The 23,725-nt window shown below is 41.0% G+C and overlaps 1 protein-coding gene across 1 annotated transcript in view; it reads left to right on the forward strand.

Annotated features, from left to right (window-relative positions):
- BRIP1 (BRCA1 interacting helicase 1) overlaps positions 1 to 23,725 on the forward strand; it is a 152,613-nt gene that overhangs the window by 8,783 nt on the left and 120,105 nt on the right. Inside the window, exons 5-6 of the mRNA XM_066255327.1 lie at positions 14,226 to 14,353; positions 16,923 to 17,042. Of these exons, the coding sequence (XP_066111424.1) occupies positions 14,226 to 14,353; positions 16,923 to 17,042 (248 nt within the window). The remainder of the gene's footprint in view (positions 1 to 14,225; positions 14,354 to 16,922; positions 17,043 to 23,725) is intronic.

Genomic DNA, 23,725 nt, shown 5'->3' on the forward strand with positions numbered 1-23,725 from the left:
GTTGTTCATTGATTGATTTCTCATATGTGCCTTGACCTGGGGGGGCTACAGTAGACGGAGTGCCCCCTTGCTCGAGCCAGCGACCTTGTGCTCAAGCTGGTGAGCTTTTTGCTCAAACTAGGTGAGCTTGTGCTCAAGCTGCTGACCTCAGGCTCTCGAACCTGGGTTCTCCACATCCCAGTCCGACGCTCTATCCACTGCGCCACTGCTTGGTCAGGTGTCATTAGTTTTTGACTGTTGTAATATAATGTGCCTTGGAGAAGGACTCTTTGTATTCAGATAATTAGATACTCTGTTAGTGTCTGGGATTGAGTACCTAGTTCTCATCAATTATTTGTTTGAACAGGTTTTTTGTTTTTTGGGGGTTTTTTTTTGTTTGTTTTGTTGTTGTTTGTATTTTTCTGAAGCTGGAAACAGGGAGAGACAGTCAGACAGACTCCCTCATGCGCCCGTCCGGGATCCACCCGGCACGCCCACCAGGGGGCGACGCTCTGCCCATCCGGGGCGTCGCTATGTTGCGACCAGAGCCACTCTAGCACCTGAGGCAGAGGCCACAGAGCCATCCCCTGCGCCCGGGCCATCTTTGCTCCAATGGAGCCTTGGCTGCAGGAGGGGAAGAGAGAGACGGAGAGGAAGGAGAGGGGGAGGGGTGGAGAAGCAGATGGGCGCTTCTCCTGTGTACCCTGGCCGGGAATCGAACCCGGGACTTCTACACGCCAGGCCAGTGCTCTACCACTGAGCCAACTGGCCAGGACGGGGGTTTTTTTTGGAAGAGAGAGAGACAGATGGATAGAAAGACAGGAAGGGAGAGATGAGAAGCATTAACTCATAGTTGGGGCCTTAGTTGTTCATTGATTGCTTTCTCATATGTGCCTTGGCTGAGGGACTCTAGCTGAGCCAGTGACCCCTTGCTTATGTCAATGACCTTGAGGTTAAGCCATTGATCTGGGGCTTCAAGCCAGCTACTATGGGGCCATGTCTGTGATCCCATGCTCAAGCTGGCAATCCCATGCTCAAGCTGGTGACACTGTGCTCAAGCTGGTGACCCCACGCTCTCCTATGAACCTACACTCATGCCTTGGGATTTCAAACCTGGGTCCTCAATCGTCCCAGGTTGACGCTCTATCCACTGCGCTCCCAGCACCATATTAGGCATATATTGCTCTTTCTAATGAGTCAGAGTTTGTAGAGTTCTTTAATTTTTTTTACTCTCAATTCTCTGTCTTCTACCTGAGTCATTTTTAGATTTCTATCTTCAGTATTCCTAATTCTTTCCTCTATCTGGTCTGCTCTGTTTCCTAAATTTGCTCATTCATTCTTTATACCTCATTTATTGAGTTTCTCATTTCTAAAATGTCTATTTGGTTCCTTTTTATATTTTCAGTCTCTTTGGTGAAGTACACCTTTTGTTTGTTAATTTTGTTTTGAGTTTCTTGTATCTCATTGAGTTTTTTCAGAACTGCAATATTGAAGTCTCTGTCATTTAATTCTCAATTTTCCATGTATCTTTACTTTTATTTTCTGGAGCTGTTTCATTTTCTTTCTGAAGTTGCTTGTTGCCTTTATTATTCATTGTGCTTGATGGATTATTTCCATGTTTGGGCATTTGTGGGAATGAAATCCTTTTTCTTTTAATTTTGACAGAGAGTCAGAGAGAAGGACAGATAGGGACAGACAGACAGGAAGGGAGAGATGATAAGCATCAGTTCTTCGTTGCGGCTCCTTAGCTGTTCATTGATTGCTTTCCCATACGTGCCTTGACTGTGGCACTGCAGCAGAGTGAGTGACACCTTGCTCAAACCAGAGCCCTTGGGCTCAAGCCAGCGACCATGGGGTCATATGATCCCACACTCAAGCCAGCGACTTCACACTTAAACTGGTGAACCTGTGCTCAAGCCTGTGACCTTGGGGTTTTGAACCCAGGTCCTCTATATCCCAGTCCACTGCTCCATGCATTGCATCACTGCCTGGGCAGGCCACATCTTTTTTTCTTTCCTTTTTTCCATATTTTTATTTTTTATTTTATTTTATTTATTCATTAGAGAGAGAGAGAGAGACAGAGAGAGAGAGATGGTAGGGAGGAGCAGAAAGCATCAACTCCCATGTGTGCCTTGACCAGGCAAGCCCAGGGTTTCAAACCGGCATCCTCAGCATTTCCAGGTTGAGGCTTTATCCACTGCGCCACCACAGGTCAGGCCCTTTTTCTTTTTTAAATAAAGGGAGTCCTTAGGTTATGACATACTTCAGTTCCTACAGCAGTGACATAACCCACATTTTGGTGTAAGTCAAAACATACCCTACCTTAAGTCACTTACCTATCCTAACACAGTTGTAAAATCATAACCTAGAACATAAAAACAACCAAGCCACAGAAAAAGCAAAAGAACATAAATGTACTGCACTGTACACTATATTGTAGTAACAGAAAATGACCAAAAATGAGCGTAAAAAAATTCCTTGCCTTTATTTTTGTTGTTGGCTTGCACACTGAAAGGGGCATTGCAAGGTGGGAGAGAATGACCTCTTGGAAGGAGAACCTGCAGAAGGTGCTGCAGGTACTGGGTCAGGTGAATCAGGATTGTCCAAGGAACAGGCAGGAGATGCTGGAAGATGATTCTACCTATGCTACAGGTGTATCATTTCGAGAAGCAGCTGATGTAAAGGGTACAGGATCTATTGCAGGACTCTCTACCCTCTTTAAGAATTGTTCCAGGCTAGTCTGGAAGGTTGATGACTTACTCTCTTACAAAGTCTGCCTATGACATTACAAGGCATCCGGCATCCACAGTAGCTCTGTAGACCTTATTGAATCTGTCATTACGGTTCTCAGCCTGGAATTTTGCCAACCCATCCTCTACCATGGAAAAACCTGCCAAACACTTGGTAGTAAATCTCTTGGGTTCTGGGGTTTCTATCTCCTCCTATTTAATCAGCTGCTTCTCCAGTTGAATGAGGTTTTCAGTAGACAGCTCCTCTCCATGTGATGCCAATAGCTCTGTGACATTCATCATGTTGGCTTTCCTGTTCTTTGAAGCACTACCATCTGAAAACTGACTTTTGTTTAGGAGTCATGATAAGGGCCAAAAAATTGCCAAACAAAGCAACACAAAAGGAACACTTGCGCTTTTAGCAGTCCAAAATGGCATAGGTAAGGGTACTGGGGGACACCAACTCCGTCATATAGTGCGTTACTGCGTATTCTTATGCCACGTGCAGCCAAATTAGTTCACCTATGTAGACCGTTAGTATGCTAATGGTGTAAGCCGAAACACTCATGTCTCAGCTCTTTAAAGTTCTTATGGGAGTGAGTGTCGTAAACTTGAAACATCATATGATGAGACTGTTGTAACCTGAGGACCCCCTGTATTTGACACTTCCACTGCTTAGCACATTGATAAGTAAAGGCCTTTCTTGTGTTTTCCAATAGGTGGTGCTGAAGCACAAGTTTTTATTTTCTCTTACCTGCACTACTGGGGCTTCTGGGATCTGTAGGGCTGTGTCTCCTCTGCTGTGGACAGTGATCTGCATTCCTTGAGGAGGTAGGTGCCCCTTTACAAAGCAGTCACTTCTGTCCTGGGGCACCACTCCAGTGGATTAGAAGGGGTGAACCATGGGCCTCCTGGCCTGTATGTTCCCAGTGCTGCATTCTTGTAGCCAGAAGCTCTTCACAGAGTTGCTCTCTCAGTGTTGACCCAGTTTTCTTTACCAGGCAGTTTTGGAGGGGTATGGGTGGGGTAAGTGGGAGGAAGAGGGTTTCTGCCTCTGAGGCTCCCTTCTTTCTAGCAGGCTTAGCCACAGGGAGTATAGATCACTTAGGCTGGAAAGTGTTTTTCCAGCCCTTTGCCCTTCTGCTTCATTAGAATTTTTACTGCTGGACATGCCACAGGAGAATGGGGTGGGCAGGTTCACTAGTCTGGGAAATCTTTGTCTGGTGATGGTGAGTTATAGAATGCTGCCACCTTTTGTACTGTTTTTCTGCCCCTTACCCTGGATTTACCTTCATGTGTGCTGGCCACCAAGGCCCAGTTGCTATCTCTGCTCCTCTTTGCCCCTCCTGTTTGCCTAGTGGGGGTTTTACCCTGACTCTTCACTGCTATGGCATCTGCCGTGGCCCCAGCCACTGTTAGATTGTGTGCGATCAGTTTCTGTCCTTTCCCGGTCCTGTTTCCCTGTTTGCTCCAAGATGCCCACCTTTAAATGTCTCAATGTATGGTTCTCTCAGATGTGTTTGTGTGTTGAGCTAGGGCTCCTTTGTTAAATTATAGCAGCTGTACAATTATTGTAACTGCAATGGGGGATACCTGGAGTTCCTCTCACGTGACCATGCTGCTGATGTCACTCAAACTAGTATTCTACATGAGGATCAGGTATGTTTTAAGCATCATCCTTAACTAAGTCTTTTTAGATTTATTTAAGAGAACTAGATTTTAAGACTATTTGGAACCTGGCCAGTTGGCTCAGTGGTAGAGCATCAGCCTAGTGTATGGATGTCCCAGGTTCGATTCCCGGCCAGGGCACACAGGAGAAGCGCCCATCTGCTTCTCCACCCCTCCGCCTCTCCTTTCTCTCTGTTTCTCTCTTCCCCTCCCACAGCCAAGGCTCCATTGGAGCAAAGTTGGCCTGGGCACTTGAGGATGGCTCCGTTGCCTCTGCCTCAGGCACTAGAATGACTCCAGTTGCAATGCCCCAGATGGGCAGAGCATCTCCCCCTAGCAGGATTGCCAGGTGAATCCTGGTTGGGCACATGCAGGAGTCTGTCTCTCTGCCTCCCGCTTCTCACTTTAGGAAAAAAAAAAAACTACATGGAAAGGATTGACCATTATTTTCTAAGCCAGAAATCTAGTTGACATTCTATACTCTGCTCTTTCTTATTGCTCCCTGCATATCTCTACCTCCATTGATACCTCCCTAGTGCAAACCACTATCTCTTACTTAGAGCATGCAATAACTTCTTTTTCTATGTTAATTCATGTCATTCCTTAACTAATCACTGGCAGGGAGAAATGAGGTTGCCATGATTGACTTAAGTCTAATATCCTTCTCCTAAAATCAAGTATGGACTCATCTTCCTCTAAAGCATGAGACTGTGTGTGGAGGAGGGTAGTTGCTTGAACAAAAGTTTAAATCTGTTAGGAATGAGGAAGAGGAGGTAGAATAGATCCTGGAGAGGAGATCAGTAGTGTTGTCTACACTGTTTTTACCTTAGCCTTTTGGCTTTCTTTTCCTTCTTTCAAAGGGTCATGCTTTCCTCCTCAATGGCTTTGTATTAGTTTTTCTTCTGAGGAAAGTTCCATCTTCTGCTTTTTAATCTTGATCTTATCAGTTCTTCGAGGGAGCCATACTGACCTTTTCATCAGACTAGATTTGATTTCCCTACTATATACCACTTCTTCATAGCACTTATCACAGTTTGTATTATCCATGTGTCTGTGTGCACTTTTTATTAATCAGCTTCCCCTAGCAGACTATACTGTGTACTCCTTCAGGTCAGGGACCAAGTCAGTTTGCTTACCATTGTATCCCTAGAACTTAACAGAGTGTCTTGCATATACTAAGGCAGTGGTTGGCAAACTCGTTAGACAACAGAGCCAAATATCAGCAGTACAACAATTGAAATTTCTTTTGAGAGCCAAAATTTTTAAACTTAAACTATATAGGTAGGTACATTGTTATTAACTTAATTAAGAGTACTCCTAAGTTGGCCAAAGAGCTACACTCAAAGGGCCAAAGAGCCGCACTCAAGGGGCTAGTGAGCTGCAGTTTGCTGACCACTGTACTAGGGGCTAAATAAATATTTGTGTGGGTTTGATTTGAGCTAATTATAAAAACTCGGGTTTATATTATTTATTTGTATTTTTTTTTTTGTATTTTTAATCACAATTTTTTTTTTTTTTTGTAAAATGGAAATGTACAAGTGTGGCAGTTCCTGAGAAGTAAACTACCCCTCTGACTTATGCTCAGTGGGAACAACTATTTGATTTGAGGACAGGTGGCCAAAGAGAAACTAATCTCCAAGGCATTTTTAAATTTTTTATAAATTGATTTGAGAGAGAGAAAGGAAGGGAGAGAGAGAGAAACACTGTTTTGTTCCACTTATTTATGATTTCATTGGTTGATACTATTTATTTATTTATTTGTTTATGTTTTTCTGAAGTGAGAAGCTGGGAAGCAGAGAGACAGACTCCCGCATGCGCCTGACTGGGATCCACCTGGCATGCCCACCAGGGGGCAGTGCTCTGCCCATTTGGGCCGTTGCTCCGTTGCAACGGGAGCCGTTCTAGCACCTGAGGGGGAGGCCATGGAGTCATCCTCAGCACCCGGGCCAACTTTGCTCCAGTGGATCCTTGGCTGTGGGAGGGGAAGAGAGAGATAGAGAGAAAAGAGAGGGAGAAGGGTGAAGAAGTAGATGGGCGCTTCTCCTGTGTGCCCTGGCCGGGAATTGAACTGGGACATCCACACTCAGGGCTGATGCTCTACCGCTGAGCCAACCGGCCAGGGCCAACATTGGTTGATTCTTATATGTGCTCTGACTGGGGATTGAACTTAAAACGTTCATGCGTTGGGACAACCCTCCAACCAACTGAGCTACCCGGCCAGGGCCTATAATTTATATATATAAATTTTATATATATTTTAAACAGCTTAATTGAAATATACTTGATATAATTATATATTTAAGGCATATATATATTTTAATAAGTTCCTTTTTTTATAATTTATTTAGAAAATTGACTTTAGCAGAGTCCCATTGCTCAATAAGAGTACATAGGTTTCAGGTAAATATTTCTGTAGAATTTGAACTGTTGATTTGTCACATACCCATCACCCAAAGTAAAAGTCATTTTCTGTCACCTTGTATTTGTCCCTCCTTATACCCTACCCCCTAACCCCCTCTACTGCTCCCCTACCTCTCATCTCCTTCCCCTGGTAACCCTTCACTTTTATCTATATCTATGAGTCTCAGTTTCATATCCCACCTGTGTGTGAAATCATATGGTTCTTAGCTTTCTCTGATTGACTTCATAAGTTCTGACATAGGTGTACCTCCATGAAACTTTCAGCAGCATCAAGATAGTGAATGTATCCCTCACCTTCCAAAGTTTCCTCATGACACTTTGTTATCCTTCTTTCCCATCCTTCCATGATTCACTCTCCCCAGATAACTTCTGATTTACTTTCTGTCACTGTAGATTAGTTTGCATTTTCTAGAGTTTATATAAACGGAATCCTACAACCTGTATACTTATTTTATCTAGCCTCTTTTACTTCATTCATGTTGTTGCATATCATCAGTTCTTTTTTATTGTAATATTCTAATGGTTGAAAAACTACAAATTGTTAAGTGTATTTGATGTATAATCTATCGATCTATATATTTTTTGGGAGGAGAGAAGATGAGCGGTATCAGCTCATACTTCTGTTACTTTACTTGTTCATGGATTGCTTCTCTTATGTGCCTTGACAGGGGGGCTCAAGCCAAGCAGGTGACCTTGGGCTCAAGCCAATAACCTTGGTCTTCAAGCCAGTGACCTTTGGGCTTAAGCCAGTGGCCACAGGGTCATGTCGATGATCCCATCCATACCAGAGCTGGTGACCCCATGCTCAAGCTGGTGAGCCTGCACAATAGCCGGATGAGCCCATGCTCAAGCCGCTGACCTTGCGGTTTTGAACCTGGGATCTCACTGTCGCTCTGTCCACTGCGCCACCGCCACCACCTGGTCAGGCTCAGTGTGGTTCTAATTAACATTTCCCTAGTGACTAGTGATGTTAAACATCTTTTCATGTGCTTATTAGCCTTCTGTGTATCTTCTGTGAAATGTTTGTTCGTATCTTTTGCCTGTTTTGTTTTTTTTTTCTTACTGTTAAGTTTTGAGAGGTCTTTATATATTTTGAGTACAACTTTACTTAAATATAGTTGTAGGTTTACTTTTATTTGTTTTATATTTTTTTGTGACAGAGACAGAGAGAGACACTGGAAGGGAGAGAGAGATGAGAAGCATCAGTTCTTCATTACGGCACCTTAGTAGTTTGCACCTTAGTTGTTCATTCACTGATTTCTCATGTGCCTTGACTGGGGGGCGAGGGCTACAGAAGAGTAAGTGACCCGTTGCTCAAGCCAGCGACCTTGGGCTTCAAGCCAGTGACCATGGGGTCACGTCTATGATCCCACACCCAAGCCAGCGACCCTGCACTCAAGCTGGTGAGCTCATGTTCAAGCTGGTGAACTCATGCTCAAGCCAGATGAGCCTGTGAGAAAGCTGGCAACCTCAGAGTTTTGAACCTGGGTCCTCTGCATCCCAGTCTGACGCTCTATCCACTGTGCCACCACCTGGTCAGGTGTAGGTTTAGTTTTAGGTCTAAGATGCATTTCAAGTTAATTTTTGTATATTGTGCAAGGTATGAATCTAAGTTCATTTATTTGCATATAGATATCTAATTATTTAGCATCATTTATTGAAAATGCTATCCTGGCCCCGGCTGACTGGCTCAGTGGGTAGATCTTAGGCCCTGTGTATGGACGTCCTGGGTTTGATTCCTGGTCAGGGACAAAGGAGAAGTGACCATCTGCTTTTTTTCCCCTCCCTTTCCCCTTAATCCTTCCCCTCTTGCAGCCAGTGGCTCCATTGGTTGGAGCGTTGGCCACAGGTGCTGAGAATAGCTCAGTTGTTCTGAGCATCAGTATCAGGCACTAAAAATAGCTCAGTTAATTTGAGCATCGGCCCAAGATGGGGGGTTGCCAGGTGGATCCCAGTTGGAGAGCATGCAGGAGTCTGTTTCTCTATCTCCTCTCACTTAAAACAAAAAAAGAAAAGACTATACTTGATTCACTACACTGCCGTTGTAAAAAAATCAGTTGTCAATATAGTATATGCAATTTGCATTTTAACATTTGAGTTGGAGTTATTTAGAATAGTCTCTTGAAGATCAGGTGGCATAAATCATAGTTGTGTTCTGATACTGTTGATATTTTCAGCTAAATTTTTTAATAAGATGTAACCTAAATACAGAAAAGTGCACAAAATCTAAGTGTATAGTTTGATGAATTTTTATAAAGTTAAATACACTCTTGTAACTGCCATCTAGATTAAAAATAGGACATGACCAACACCTCTAAGGCCCTTCTTATCCTTTTTGCTAGTCACTGTCCTTTCTCTCCACAGGTAATTGCTGCCTTCCCTTCTGTTATTATTAATCAGTTTTGCCTTTTTATAGAAATGAAATTATATCTGTCTACTTTTGGCTTAATGTTGTATTTCTGAGTAATTTATCTGTTACATAGAGTAGTACTTGTTGCTATATACGGTATTATTTTCTTCTATGAATATTTCACCATAATTTATTAATTCATTTTATAGTTAGACATTTGGGTGGTTTCTACTTTTCGTTATAATGCTGTTTTGAACATTCTTGTTCATTCTGCTAAAGATAGGTATTTTCTGTTAGATGTATACCTGGGAATGGAATTGCTGGTGATAGTGTATGCATATCTTCAGCTATAGCAGTTAATTCTGATGTTTTTTAAAGTGGGTGAACCAAATTTATATACCTATCTCCACCCTGGTCCTATATTCAGTAGTATATGGAAGTGTTACATTGTTCACTATTCTTTTTTTTTTTTTGGTTCCCTGACCGGGAAGTAAACCCGGCTCACTATTCTTATTAGCACTTGATATTTCCAATCTTTAAAAATTTTGCACAGTCTGTTATATGTGTTATGTTCTCATAAGGTTTTTTTATTTTATTTTTTTTTTATTTTAAGTGAGAGACATAGAGAGGGACAGACAGACTGGAAGGGAGAGAGATGAGAAGCATCAGTTCTTTGTTGCAGCTCCTTAGTTGTTCATTGATTGCTTTCTCATATGTGCTTGATGGGGGCGTGGCGGAGGGGCTCCAGCAGACCTGACCTCAAGCCAGTGACCATGGGGTCATGTCTATGATCCCATGCTCAAGCCAGCGACCCTGCACTCAAGCTGGTGAGTTTTCACTCAGGCTGGTGACCTTGGGGTTTCGGACCTGGGTCCTCAGCATCCTGACTATCTACTACGCCACACCACCTGGACAGGCTCTCATGAGTTTTTTGTTTGTTTGTTTTTATAAAGATAGAGACAGAGAGTGAGCCAGAGAGAGGGATAGACAGGGACAGAGACAGGAACGGAGAGATGAGAAGAATCAATCATTAGTTTTTCATTGAGCATTGCAACACCTTAGTTGTTCATTGATTGCTTTCTCATATGTGCCTTGACCGCGGGCCTTCAGCAGACCGAGCAACCCTTTGCTGGAGCCAGCGACCTTGAGTTCAAGCTGGTGGGCTTTTGCTCAAACCAGATGAGCCCGTGCTCAAGCTGGCAACTTCGGGGTCTCGAACCTGGGTCCTCTGCATCCCAGTCCAACGCTCTTATCTACTGTGCCTCTGCCTGGTCAGGCTCTCATGAGTTTTAATTGGTATTTTTCTGATGACTAATAGGGTTGAGCATCTTTTTATATATTTGTTGGTCATTTAAATATTTCCATCAGTGAACTGCGTATTTGTTTTTTGCCCATTTTTTCTACTCGGTGTTTCATATTGATTTCTAGAAGTTTTTAAATTTTTTTAACCTATTCTGGATATATCTCATTCTCTTATAATTTTGTATTTTAAAGACTTAACCATTTCACTAAACTTCCTGTATACTTCTATGCTATAAAAAATAAGAAGATAGAGAAACCTTTTTGTATATGCAGGTAATGTAATCTTTATTTTAATGAATTGGGGGTTAATCTTATTTGGCATATGGCAGTTCAGTTTTTCTAAAACTAAATTGTTGTTTATTGTAGACATTCCCTACTCTTTAAGGGGCCCATACATATTTGCTCCCTTGGTTTATATGGAATAGGGTTTCTCAGCAGTGTCACTTTTAACATTTTGGGTAGGACTGTTCTTTGTTGTGGGACTGTGCATTGTGGGATGTTTAGCAGCAGCATCTCCCAGGCCTCTACCCGCTAGATGCCAGTAGTGTCTCCCCTGTCCTCCCCTGCCTTTAATGACAACCAAAAGTTTCTTTAGAGATTGTTCAATTTCCCTGGTGTGGGGGGCCAGGGGTGGTAAAATTGTCCCAACTGATAACCATTACTCTAGGTTTGTTTTGTGGGTATTTTGCCAGTTTGCCAGGAAATTATGGAGTGCAAAATTACATGTCTTTCTAAAATATATATGGAAATTCAAAGGGTGAAGAATAATAGTTAGAGCCCTGGCTGGTTAGGGTGTTGTCCTGATACACCAAGGTTGTGGGTTTGATCCTGGGTCTGGGCACATTCAAGAATCAGTGAATTAATAAGTGGAACAACAAATTGATGTTTCTCTGTCTTCCTTTCTTTCTCTCTAAAATCAGTAAATTAAAAAAAAAAGAAAAGGAAGAATAGCCAAAGACACTTTTGAGAAGCTGGTCAAGATGAGAGGAGTTAATCTATGAGATATCCTGAAAGATTATAGAAGTTATAGTAATTAAAACAGTTTGGTATGGGCACAGTGGTAGACCAGTGGAAAACAGTAGAGAACCCAAATTCAGTTTTACGTGTAGCCAGAAACTTGATTTTTTTAAAAAGAAGTGCTTCTGCAGAGCAGAGGACAAAGGAGGGACTTTTCTATAAGTGATACTGGGACTCAGATATCCCTATGGAAAAATTGAAATTGGAGTAGGCTCCATATACAAAAATGCATTCAGGCTAGATGAAAGACTAGGTATGAAAGGCAAAACTTTAATATTTTAGAATACAGTGTTTGTTTGTTTTTTTCAGAGACAGAGAGAGTCAGAGAGGGATAAAGAGGGACAGACAGAAACGGAGAGAGATGAGAAGCATCAATCATAAGTTTTTCGTTGCGACACCTTAGTTGTTCATTGATTGCTCTCTCATATGTGCCTTGACTGTGGGGCTACAGCAGACCGAGTAACCCCTTGCTCAAGCCAGCGACCTTGGGTCCAAGCTGTTGAGCTTTTGCTCAAACCAGATGAGCCCACGCTCAAGCTGGCAACCTCGGGGTCTCGAACCTGGGTCCTCTGCATCCCAGTTCAACTATCCACTGTGCCACTGCCTGGTCAGGCTAGAATACAGTTGTTTTCAAACTATATTCTTATGAGTCTTTGGAGAAAACATATTTTGTAGGAGAGAGAGGATTGTGGTGGATCAAAGGAGTTCTAGGTTTTTCACCCTGTTTTGCAAATTATTTTTTCTTTAAAAAATACTGTCCTTAATAACATGGATGGACCTTGATAACATTATACGGAGTGAAATAAGTAAATCAGAAAAAAACTAAGAACTATATGAACCCATGCATAGATGGGACATAAAAATGAGACTCAGAGACATGGACAAGAATGTGATGGTAACAGGGAGTGGGGTGGAGGGGTGGGGAGGGGGCGAAGAAGGAGAGGGAGGGAGTGGGGTGGAGGGGTGGGGAGGGGGCGAAGAAGGAGAGGGAGGGAGTGGGGGGAGGGTAGGGGCACGAAGAAAACCAGATAGAAGGTGAAGGAGGATGATTTGACTTTGAGTGAGGGGTATGCAGCATAATCAAAGGTCAAAATAATCTGGCGATGTTTTCTCGGAACATATGTACCCTGATTTATCAATGTCACTGCATTAAAATTAATAAAAATAAGATTAAAAAATAAGAAATAAAGAAAAAAAATACTGTCCTTAGAAAAAGCTTAAAAAACCAGCGCTGTGTGGCATAGATTCACTTCTGTGTTTATACAGATAAGTTTGTTTTTAAATTTTTTAAAATATTTTATTTATTCATTTTTAGAGAAAGAGAGAAAGAGAAGGGGGAGGAGCAGGAAGCATCAACTCCCATATGTGTCTTGCAGGAGCAAGCCCAGGATTTCGAACTGGCCACCTCAGCGTTCCAGGTTGACGCTTTATCTACTGCGCCACCACAGATCAGGCCCAAATAGCTTGTTTTTTAACAACAGAATTGGACCTGCCTATATGGTTTTTTCTCCTAATAGTCTGTAAATTCTTTAAAAAAAATTTTTTTGTGACAGAGAGGGATAGACAGGAAGGGAGAGAGATGAGAAGCATCAATTCTTCATTGCAGCTCCTTAGTTTTTTTAGTTGTTCATTGATTTCTTTCTCATATGTGCCTTGACCAGGGGGCTGCAGCAGAGCAAGTGACCCCTTGCTCGAGCCGGCAACCTTTTGAGCTTAAGCCAGTGACAGTGGGGTCATGTCTATGATCCCATGCTCAAGCCAGCGACCCCATGCTCAAACTGGTGAGCTTGTGCTCATGCCGGAGACCTCAGTGTTTCGAACCTGGGTCCTCCGCATCTCAGTCGGATGCTCTGTCCACTGCGCCACCACCTGGTCAGGCTGTAAATTCTTTAATTCTTTTTTCATTGTTTTTCCATGGTGTCTGGAATTACATGGACCCAATAAAATAAATGCTTGTTAAATAAATTCAAGGGAATGTGTAGAGAAGGGCAGAGAAGGAAGTTACTTTTAAGAACACGTTTAAGGAAAGGTGGAAACCAATGTATAGGAATAATTAAGAACAGTTTTACAGACATTGAGGAAGAAGGAAATGTGTTCTGTTCCAGAACATGGTGTTAAGTTTAAGTTTGGCTTTATGTTGAAGTTTTGCTTATGGATTTTCGGCTTAGATGTCAGGAGTTAGTACAAGCAGGCTCTGCCTCTTCCTAGCTATATGATACTGGCCTATTATTTGACTTCTTTAAAACCTAATGTTCACATTTATAAAATGGGGATAATGTTATTTTGCTATTAAGAGGTCACTGATGACCTGTGAATGAGTTTTCAGGATTGTGGGATTAAAAGGTAGATTATAAGAGCTTGATTTTACTATGTTTCTAATACTAATGAACATTGAGAAGCTTAGTAGGAAAGGGACATTTAAACACTATAAAGATTTTTTTAGAAAGGAGATATATTTTCTTGAGAGAATCTTACAATTATATTTTTTAAATTACATTATTGGGAGTGGTTTACAAAAGCATAAACCTATTAAGTCAAAATTGAACTTGCCTATTGAGAGCACAGTTCTCAAAATGTTTGCTATATTTTTGTTATAGAAATAAGCTCAATGATAAAGAAGTGATTTTAAACATGGTTAGCAATTCATGGTTTTAAATATGCTTTCCTCAGAAATAAGGCTGCATCTTGATTCTAGTATTTTTCTAGAAAAATTGCATAAGGGTAAGTTATTCTAATTTTTTTTTTACTTCTTCTGTAAGACTCTCCTGAAAAAACTACGCTGGCTGCAAAGTTATCTGCCAAGAAACAGGCATCTGTATACAGAGATCAAAGTGATGATTTTCAAGTAGAGAAGAAAAGAATTCGATCTTTAGAAACTACACAGCAGGTAAATAGAGTTTATTGGCAGTGAAATTATCCTATTAGTTACAGCTGAACAAGGCGGTCAAGTCAAGTGTCAATCGAACTTTCAGTGAAAACTTGTGGAGATTAGTTGGGTTACAGATGTAAATTAAATGGTAAATTATTGTAATTTAAATTTTATGTAGTTACTCATTACAAAGGAGTTTGTTATTATAAAAGACTATTTAAAACATAATAACATGTCTTTAAAGTGAAACTGCATGGTGCTTATATATAAGGAATATTTACCTATAACTACTTTGTACTTTTTAACTGTTATATAATGCATTTTTAAATTAAAATTCCTCTGATATGAATATTTATGTCATGGATATTTGGTGTTGATAGTTTTAGTATATTTACATGGTTTACTTTTATTTAGTGAGGTTTTAATATCAATACATGATAAACTTTATTTCTAAATATTATTGAAAAGACCTAAATTACTAGATATTTTAAATGACACATACTTTTCATAGGTGAATGCCATGTTTTCTCATAGAGTTCATGGTAGTGAGATGGGGAGGTAGACATTTTAATAGACTTAGTTACAAATAAAAAAGATAGTTATTAATGAATTAGTATGTCATCTGTACATAATTGTATATTTTTAATTGAATATACTCAGCCTGACCAGGTGGTGGCGCAGTGGATAGAGTGTCGGACTGGGATGCGAAGACCCAGGTTCGAGACCTCGAGGTCACCAGCTTGAGCGTGGGCTCGTCTGGCCTGAGCAGAAAGCTCACTAGCTTGGACCCAAGGTTGCTGGCTCGAGCAAGGAGTTGCTCAGTCTGCTGAAGGCCCGTCCGTGGTCAGGGCACATATGAGAAAGCAGTCAATGAACAGCTAAGGTGTCACAACGAAAAACCAATGATTGATGCTTTTCATCTCCCTCTGTTCCTTTCTGTTTGTCCCTGTCTATCCCTCTCTCTGACTCACTCTCTGTCCCTGTAAAAAAAAAAAAAAAAAAAAATATATATATATATATGCTCAAAAAGTGTTTGCATTCTTTTTTCTTCTTTTTTTTTTCTTAAGTGATAGGAGGGGAGGTAGAGAAACAGACTTCCTCATGCACCTTGATAGGCATTTCTTCACTAATGCTCAATCAACTAAGCTGTTTTTAGTGCCTGAGGCTGATGTTCTGCTTGGACCTACCCAGCTATCTTCAGCACCTGGGGCCACACTGGAACCAGTCGATCCACTAGCTATGGGAGAGGAAGAGAGAAAGAAGGGGGAGAGGGAGAGAAGCAGATGGTCGCTTCTTCTATGGGCCCTGACTGGGAATTGAACCCACGACGTCCATATCCTGGGCAACACTCTATCCACTGAACCACCGCCAGGGCCACTGTTTGCATTCTTATGTAGTTTATCTCTTCTGCTTATAATTTTTAACTTCCATAATTAAACCAGGTTTTTAGAAACAGAATGAATTAGGGTATTTTTGGAAAACACCAATTACAAGTGAAGCATGCATCTTTAGAGTTTCTTTTTTTCCCCCAATAAAAGAGTTGGATTTTGTGAGGTAGGGTTCAACATATAGCATTCATTCTTGACTTCATTGGGTCTCATTTCATTTTTGTAAAAATGAGATCATCAGGCCCTGGCTGGTTGGCTCAGTGGTAGAGCATAGCCTGGTACGTGGATGTCCGAGGTTTGATTCCTGGTCAGGACACAGGAGAAGTGACCATTTGCTTCTTTTCTCCTACCCTTTCTCTCTCTCTTTTCCTCCCCTCTCTTTCTCTTTCTCTTTCTCTCTTCCCCTCCTGCAGCCATGACTCAATTGGTTCAAGTGCCTAGGCCCTGGGTGCTGAGGATGGCTTTGTGGAACCTCTGCCTGAGGCATTAAATATAGCTCCGTTGTGAGCATTGGTCCCAGATTGAGGTTGCTGGGTAGATCCCAGTCGGGACAAAGGGGAGTCTATCTCTCTATCTTCCCTCTTCTCACTTGGAAAAGAAGAAAAAAAAAAAGAATGGGATCATCAATAGAAGTGCCCCCTCCCTTCGCCTTTTGGCAAGTAGGAAACAGTATAGACAGCTTGGAAAGAAAACTTAGTGGTATTTATGAAAGAAATTTAGTCATATACAACTTTTATTATCAGCTCTCTAGTAAGTAATAGTAATAATAGTAATCAAGTAATTTATTCTGTTATGTAAGAAATGAATATTTACATTTAAATTTTTTATTCTGATCTTTTTATTTAGAATGAAGTTTCTGTTATTTGCTTTTATTATCCAATTAGATATATAATTTGGACTTTGCTATAATACTATACTTGGTGTCCATATAGTGGAACTATTTTATGGGGAGATTACTTTTTGGTACTATAGTTTTGACATATTACTAATTAAAATTATTTTGGTTAGGATTCAAGAGGTATTACTCTATTCTATTTAAGTCTTATAATATGCCTATCTGTGTTTTGAAAAATTATTTAGAATAATTAATTAGTAATTTTTTTGTATGCTGAAAACATAACTATTTTGATCTGTGAGAACAACTCGCCTGCTCCAATGTTTTGTTTACTTTGAACTTTATTTTGGTTTTGTGTTTATAGATTAGAAAACGTCATTGTTTTGAAAAGGAAGTACATCATTTGGATCCAAAAGTCACTGCAGGAAAGACCACAAAACTCAACTCTCCATTAAGAAAAATAAACTCCTTTTCTTCCTCAAATGTATGTATTTATGCCATTGTTCAGTTTAAAGATGGAGAATGCGGAATTTGCTGAATTCATTTTTGAGTAAAAGAAGAACAATATAAGGCAAAGAGCAGTAGAAAACAACCCAGAAGTCCTAAATGCTGTCATATCTCTGCTAATAATGTAATAGTCTTAGGCTACCTCAATAGAGGCTATTCCTGCTGAGTCCTCTACCTAATGCTCTAGGAATTGTGAGGTTTTTCCAGCCTGTCTAGTGGGAGCAGGCACCATTCCATGTCCTATGTGAGTGTCTCATCATACAGGCGCTTCTTTCCAGCATTTTGGATTATTTCTTCATTGGCATGTGCTGATCAGTACTCCACTGGACACTTAAGAGATCCTGCTGCAAATCTCTGGAGTTGATTTTTATAGCTCTCTCCTTTTTGATATTTATCTCTGTGCAGTTTATAGTTTTCTTGGTCACCCTTGAGTCTCAGCATCAATGTCTCTTGAACTCAGGGTTACTGGGCTAATGTTGGGTTTCCCCTCCCTATGCTATATAGTCTGGAAACTCTCTCAAGACAATAAGCTGAGGCAATCATAGGGCCTGTCTCATTTGTTTTCTGTCTCAGGGATCATTCTTCCTTACCTGATGTCTTATATCTCGAAAACTTGTTTCATATATTCTGTCTGTATTATTATTTTTTCAGGTAGGGGATGAGAAAACTCATTAACTTTGGGGACAAATTCCAAAAGTCTTTGAATGGCTTATAAAGCTCCTGTTTACCTATACACTCTTTCAGCATTTATATAAACTTTTTGCGCCTGACCAGGTGGTGGTGCAGTGGATAGAGCGTCAGATTGGGATGCAGAGGACCCAAGTTCGAGACCCCGAGGTCGCCAGCTTGAGCGTGGGCTCATCTGGTTTGAGCAAAAAGCTCACCAGCTTGAGCCCAAGGTCGCTGGCTCGAGCAAGGGGTTACTCGGTCTGCTGTAGCCCCACAGTCAAGGCACATATGAGAAAGCAATCAATGAACAACTAAGGTGTTGCAACGCGCAATTAAAAACTAATGATTGATGCTTTTCATCTCTCCGTTCCTGTCTGTCTCTCTCCCTGACTCTCTGTCTCTGTAAAAAAAAAACTAAGTAAAAAAAGATTTTATAAAAAAAACCCAAAAAACTTTTTTGCGTTCTTTTGCCCTTTCACTTCTTCCCCAATCTTTATTTCTGACCATTCTCACAGGTGTGAGGTGATATTTCATTGTGGTTTTGATTTGTATTTCCCTATTGATAAGTGACGTTGAGCATCTTTTCATGTACCTCTTGGCTATCAGTAGTCTTCTTTGGAAAACTTTAAATCTTCTGTATGATATTTAATTAGATTTTTTTATTTTTTGCTATTAAGTTGTATGCATTTCTTATATATTTTGGATAGTAGCCCCTTACCAGATTTGCAAATATCTTTTCCCACATAGTAGGTTGCCTTTTTATTTTGTTGACTGTTTCCTTTGCTGTGCAGAAGCTTTTTATTGAATAGTTTGATGGAGTCCCCTTGTTTATTTTTGCTTTTCTTGCTTTTGCTTTTTGTGTCAGTTTCAAAAAAGAAATCATCCCCAAGATGTAAGCCAGGGACCTTGCCACTTGTTTTCTTCTAGGATATTTATGATTTTAGGTCTTATTCAAATTTTTAATCCATTTTGAATTATTTTTTTGTGTATGGTGTGAGATAGTTGAATTTTATTCTTTTGCATGTGGCTGTCCAGTTTTCTTACCACCATTTATTGAAGAGACTGTTTTTCCCTAATTGTATAACATTTCTTGATCTTTGCAGAGTGGTGTATTACAAATAATAAAAATATTTTCTGTTAATTCTGGAATAGGTGATTTCATAAAGAAGTAGAAGGAAAATAGGTTTCATAAGATTATGATTTATTGTGTAGCAGCTTCTGAAATTAGTTTATCACCAAAGCTCTTAAAGTAATTTTTTAAAAATGCAGTCTATATTTTAGATCTTTTTCGTTTTCTTTTTTTCTTTTTAAAATTAATTATTATTTTTTTATTTTTACAGGGACAGAGAGAGTCAGAGGGATAGACAGGGACAGACAGGAACGGAGAGAGATGAGAAACATCAATCAGTTTTTTTTGCGACACCTTAGTTGTTCATTGATTGCTTTCTCATATGTGCCTTGACCAGGGGCCTTCAGCAGACTGAGTAACCCCTTGCTCGAACCAGCGACCTTGGGTCCAAGCTGGTGAGCTTTTGCTCAAACCAGATGAACCCGCATTCAAGCTGGCGACCTCGGAGTCTTGAACCTGGGTCCTCTGCATCCCAGTCCAACACTCTATCCACTGCACCACCGCCTGGTCAGGTTCTTTTTTTTCTTTTAAAGAATAGTTAAGTAAATTACATCTATGATCAATCATTAGTATTAGTCTTTTTTTTTTTAATTCTTTTTTATTTTTATTTTTTATAGAGACAGAGAGTCAGAGAGAGGGATAGATAGGGACAGACAGACAGGAACAGAGGGAGATGAGAAGCATCAATCATCAGTTTTTCATTGCAACACTTGAGTTGTTCATCGATTGTTTTCTTGTATGTGCCTTGACCGTGGGCATTCAGCAGACCGAGTAACCCCTTGCTCAAGCCAGAGACCTTGGGTCCAAGGTGGTGAGCTTTGTTCAAACCAGATTAGCCCGCACTCAAGCTGGCGACCTCAGGGTCTCAATCCTGGGTCCTCTGCTTCCCAGTCCAATGCTTTGTCCACTGTGCCACCACCTGGTCAGGCTATATTTTAGGTCTTTTATGTTGACAGATATGTCTCATATTTTATGTATCGTGTATTAATCTAGATCATCTAAAGATCTTAATAAGGTAATTTGAAGGACTTGGATAATTAATATTTCTTTTTAGAACCTGTTCCTTCAAATGTGAGAAAAAAATGGTGGGACTAGATTTAATATATCTTATATTTTATTTAGATTAACATCTCTAAATGCTTAGGATGATTTTTCTGTTCTGGTTCTTATAAGATATTAGAAGACAGTATTTATTTTTTAGAAGAATTGTTATTTGGATTCATAAATAATGATTTTGTTCTCCTATCCCTACAAAGATATAAATGTTATGGTCTTCATACATTTGAAATCTGCAGTTGTACTATTTTTTGAAAAACTTTTCTCCATAAATTAAATAACAAATTAGTTTAATGATTTTTGTTTTCCTCTAAATTTGACATTAGCCCTGGCTGGTTGGCTCAGCAGTAGAGCGTCAGCCGGGCATGTGGAAATCCCAGGTTTGATTCCCGGTCACACAGGAGAAGCGACCATCTACTTGCTTTCACTCTTCCTTCTCTCCTTTCTCCCTTTTTCTTTCTTTCTCTCTTCCCCTTCTGCAGCGATGGCTTGGTTGGAACGAGTTGGTCCCAGGCGCTGAGGATGGCTCTGTGGCCTTGCCTCAGGAGCTAAAATAGCTTGGTTGCTGAGCAATGGAGATAGGCATAGCATCGCCCCATAGGGAGCTTGTCTGGTGGATCCCGGTCGGGGCGCATGCAGGAGTCTTGTCTCTCTGCCTCCACACTTCTCACTTAAGAAAAATAAAAAAAATGAAAAAAATATTAAATTTGACATTAAATTTTTTAGGTTTTTAAAAAATTTTCTCAGTTTTTATTAAAATAATTTGGTTTACATCCTGTGGATTGGAAAATTGGATAGTTATCTTTTTACCTTCTTATCTCTAGTCTCCTCACTGTCTCTTCAGTTCAGAAAATGGTGTTGGTATCTCCTCTCTTATTTGAATTACCTTCCATTGTCCAAGGGAATGGCCATTTAGATTCCTTTTTTGTACTAATGATTTATATGTCAAAGAGCTAGTGAGGCACCAATCTCTGTATGGTCAAAATAGTTAAGAACAACATTATTTTTGCCCTGACCTGTTTGCTCAGTGATAGAGCGTCGGCCTGGTGTGTGGACGTCTCGGGTTTGATTCCCGGCCAGGGCACATATGAGAAGCACCCATCTTCTCCACTCTTTCTCCTTTTGATTCACTCTCTCTCTCTATCTCTCTCTTCTCTTCCCCCCCTGCAGCCATGGCTTTATTGGAGTGAGTTTGCCCTGGGTGCTGAGGATGGCTCCATGGCCTCTGCCTCAGGCTTTAAAAAATTACTCTGGTTGCAATGGAGAAAGGGCCCCAGATGAGCAGAGCAGCACCCTTTCGTGGGCTTCCTGGGTGAATATCAGTCTGGGCACATGTGGGAGTCTGTCTCTGCCTACCTTCCTCTCACTAAAAAAAAAGGAACAGTATAGTTTTTTCCTAACTGGTGGTGGTGCAGTGGATAGAGCATTGACCTGGGATGCTGAGGTCCCAGGTTTGAAACCCAATGCTCTGGCTTTGGCCTGAGCAAGGTGTCACTGGCTCGACTTGAGCGCCCCCAGTTAAGGCATATGTGAGAAAGCAATAAATGAACAACTAAAGTTCTGCAACTACAAGTTGATGCTTCTCATCTCTCTCCCTTCCTATCTTTCTCTAAATAAGAAAGAAAAGAAAGACAAGAGAGAGAGAGAGCAAGGAAGAATGGAAGAGAGAAAGAAAGAAAATAAGAAAGAAAGAATAAGAAAAGGAAAGAGGGAGGGAGGGAGACATTTTGACATTGTTTCTAAAATTAGGACATTTCCATTCTGATATTACTTTGTTCCACTATTTATAATCATTTTCTTTCTTTCTTTCTTTTTTTTTTTTTTGTATTTTTCTGAAGCTGGAAACGGGGAGAGACAGTCAGACAGACTCCTGCATGCGCCCGACCGGGATCCACCCGGCATGCCCACCAGGGGGCAATGCTCTGCCCCTCCTAGGCGTCGCTCTGCTGTGACCAGAGCCACTCTAGCGCCTGGGGCAGAGGCCAAGGAGCCATCCCCAGCGCCCGGGCCATCTTTGCTCCAATGGAGCCTTGGCTGCGGGAGGGGAAGAGAGAGAAAGAGAGGAAGGAGAAGGGGAGGGCTGGAGAGGCAGATGGGCGCCTCTCCTGTGTGTCCTGGCCGGGAATCGAACCCGGGACTTCTGCACGCCAGGCCGACGCTCTACCACTGAGCCAACCAGCCAGGGCCTATAATCATTTTCTATAGAATTTTTTTATACTACTTTTCTCCCAGTAGGGGAGATATTTCTCCACAGACGCATTATTATGCTTATACTTACTTTTTATTTGTTCATTAAATAAATGCTAACATTGTCTATATACCTTTACCAAAATTATGATATTCTTTGATTTTGTGTGTCAGTAGCATTTATTATTTAGATTTTTTATTTTTGCCTAGTGTGGAGAAAAGACATGGGTCCAGCAGAGAGCGCTGTTGACCTTCATATAAAGTGTTATTGGGCAAAACTTTGGGCTTTTTTTTCTCCTTTTTTATCTTACATACCTGCCTTTTTTATTTCTGTCTCTGTCTGTCTTTCTCTTCCACATTCCCTTTCCCTCCTCCATTCCTCTTTTTTTTTTTTTTTTTTTTTGTTAAAGATTTTATTTATTGATTTTTAGAGATAGGAGAGAGGTAGAAGAGGGGAGGGAGGAGCAGGAAGCATCAACTCCATAGTTGCTTCTGGTATGTGCCTTGTATGTGTTTTGAACCTGTGACCTCGACGTTCCAGTTTGATGCTTTATCCACTGCACCACCAAACACATACACACTCTCTCTCTCTCTCTCTCTCTCTCTCTCTTTCTTTCCCTTCCTCCCTCCCTCAATCCCTCCCTCCTTCCTTTTCTTTCTCTTTCTTTCTTAATTTGTTTCTTTCTCTCTTCTTTTCTTCCTTGCCACCCCTTCTTTGTCTTCAACATTTCTCATGTTCTCTAGAATCTCAGGAGAAGATGACCAATTTTCTTGGAAAACTATTTTACAGGTCATTTCCTCCTACTTTTAATTTACTTTTATTTACTATAACTGCTTATGAGATTAAGTTTACAATGTGCTAGAAACTCTTCTAAGCACTGTAGAAATTAGTTTACCTGGTAAATACAGATTCATTTGAGTTAATGCTTTTACTACAAGGCCTTTTAACTTTTTTTTGGATTTGATAGTTTATAAAATAAGACAAGAGTTTCAATCAATTCTTATTATAATGCTATAAGAAAGGTGCTAATATTTTCCCCAAGGGCAGATGAGGAAATTGAGGTACAGGAAATTTAAATAGCTTGTTTATGTCACATAACTAATGAGTTGAGGCTGGTGGTTTGAAGTAAAACCCAGGTCATCAACTCTAGAATCGATCTTGTCAACCACCTCACTATTCTGCCTTCGAATAAACTCAGATGACTGTTACATCTCATATTATATGCAGTACCATATAGATAATCCATTTGAGATTAGGTCATCTTTTTTTTTTTTTTTTTTGGATTTTTCCGAAGCTGGAAATGGGAAGGCAGTCAGACAGACTCCCGCATGCACCCGACCGGGATCCACCCGGCACGTCCACCAGGGGGCGATGTTCTGCCCATCTGGGGCGTCGCTCTGTTGTGACCAGAGCCAATCCAGCGCCTGGGGCAGAGGCCAAGGAGCCATCCCCAGCGCCCGGGCCAACCCTGCTCCAATGGAGCCTCGGCTGCGGGAGGGGAAGAGAGAGAAAGAGAGGAAGGAGAGGGGGAGGGGTGGAGAAGCCGATGGGCGCCTCTCCTGTGTGCCCTGGCCGGGAATCGATCCCGGGACTTCCGCACGCCAGGCCGACGCTCCAC

The sequence above is a fragment of the Saccopteryx bilineata genome, chromosome 2 (genome assembly GCF_036850765.1).
Source record: "Saccopteryx bilineata isolate mSacBil1 chromosome 2, mSacBil1_pri_phased_curated, whole genome shotgun sequence".
NCBI classification, from domain to species: domain Eukaryota; kingdom Metazoa; phylum Chordata; class Mammalia; order Chiroptera; family Emballonuridae; genus Saccopteryx; species Saccopteryx bilineata.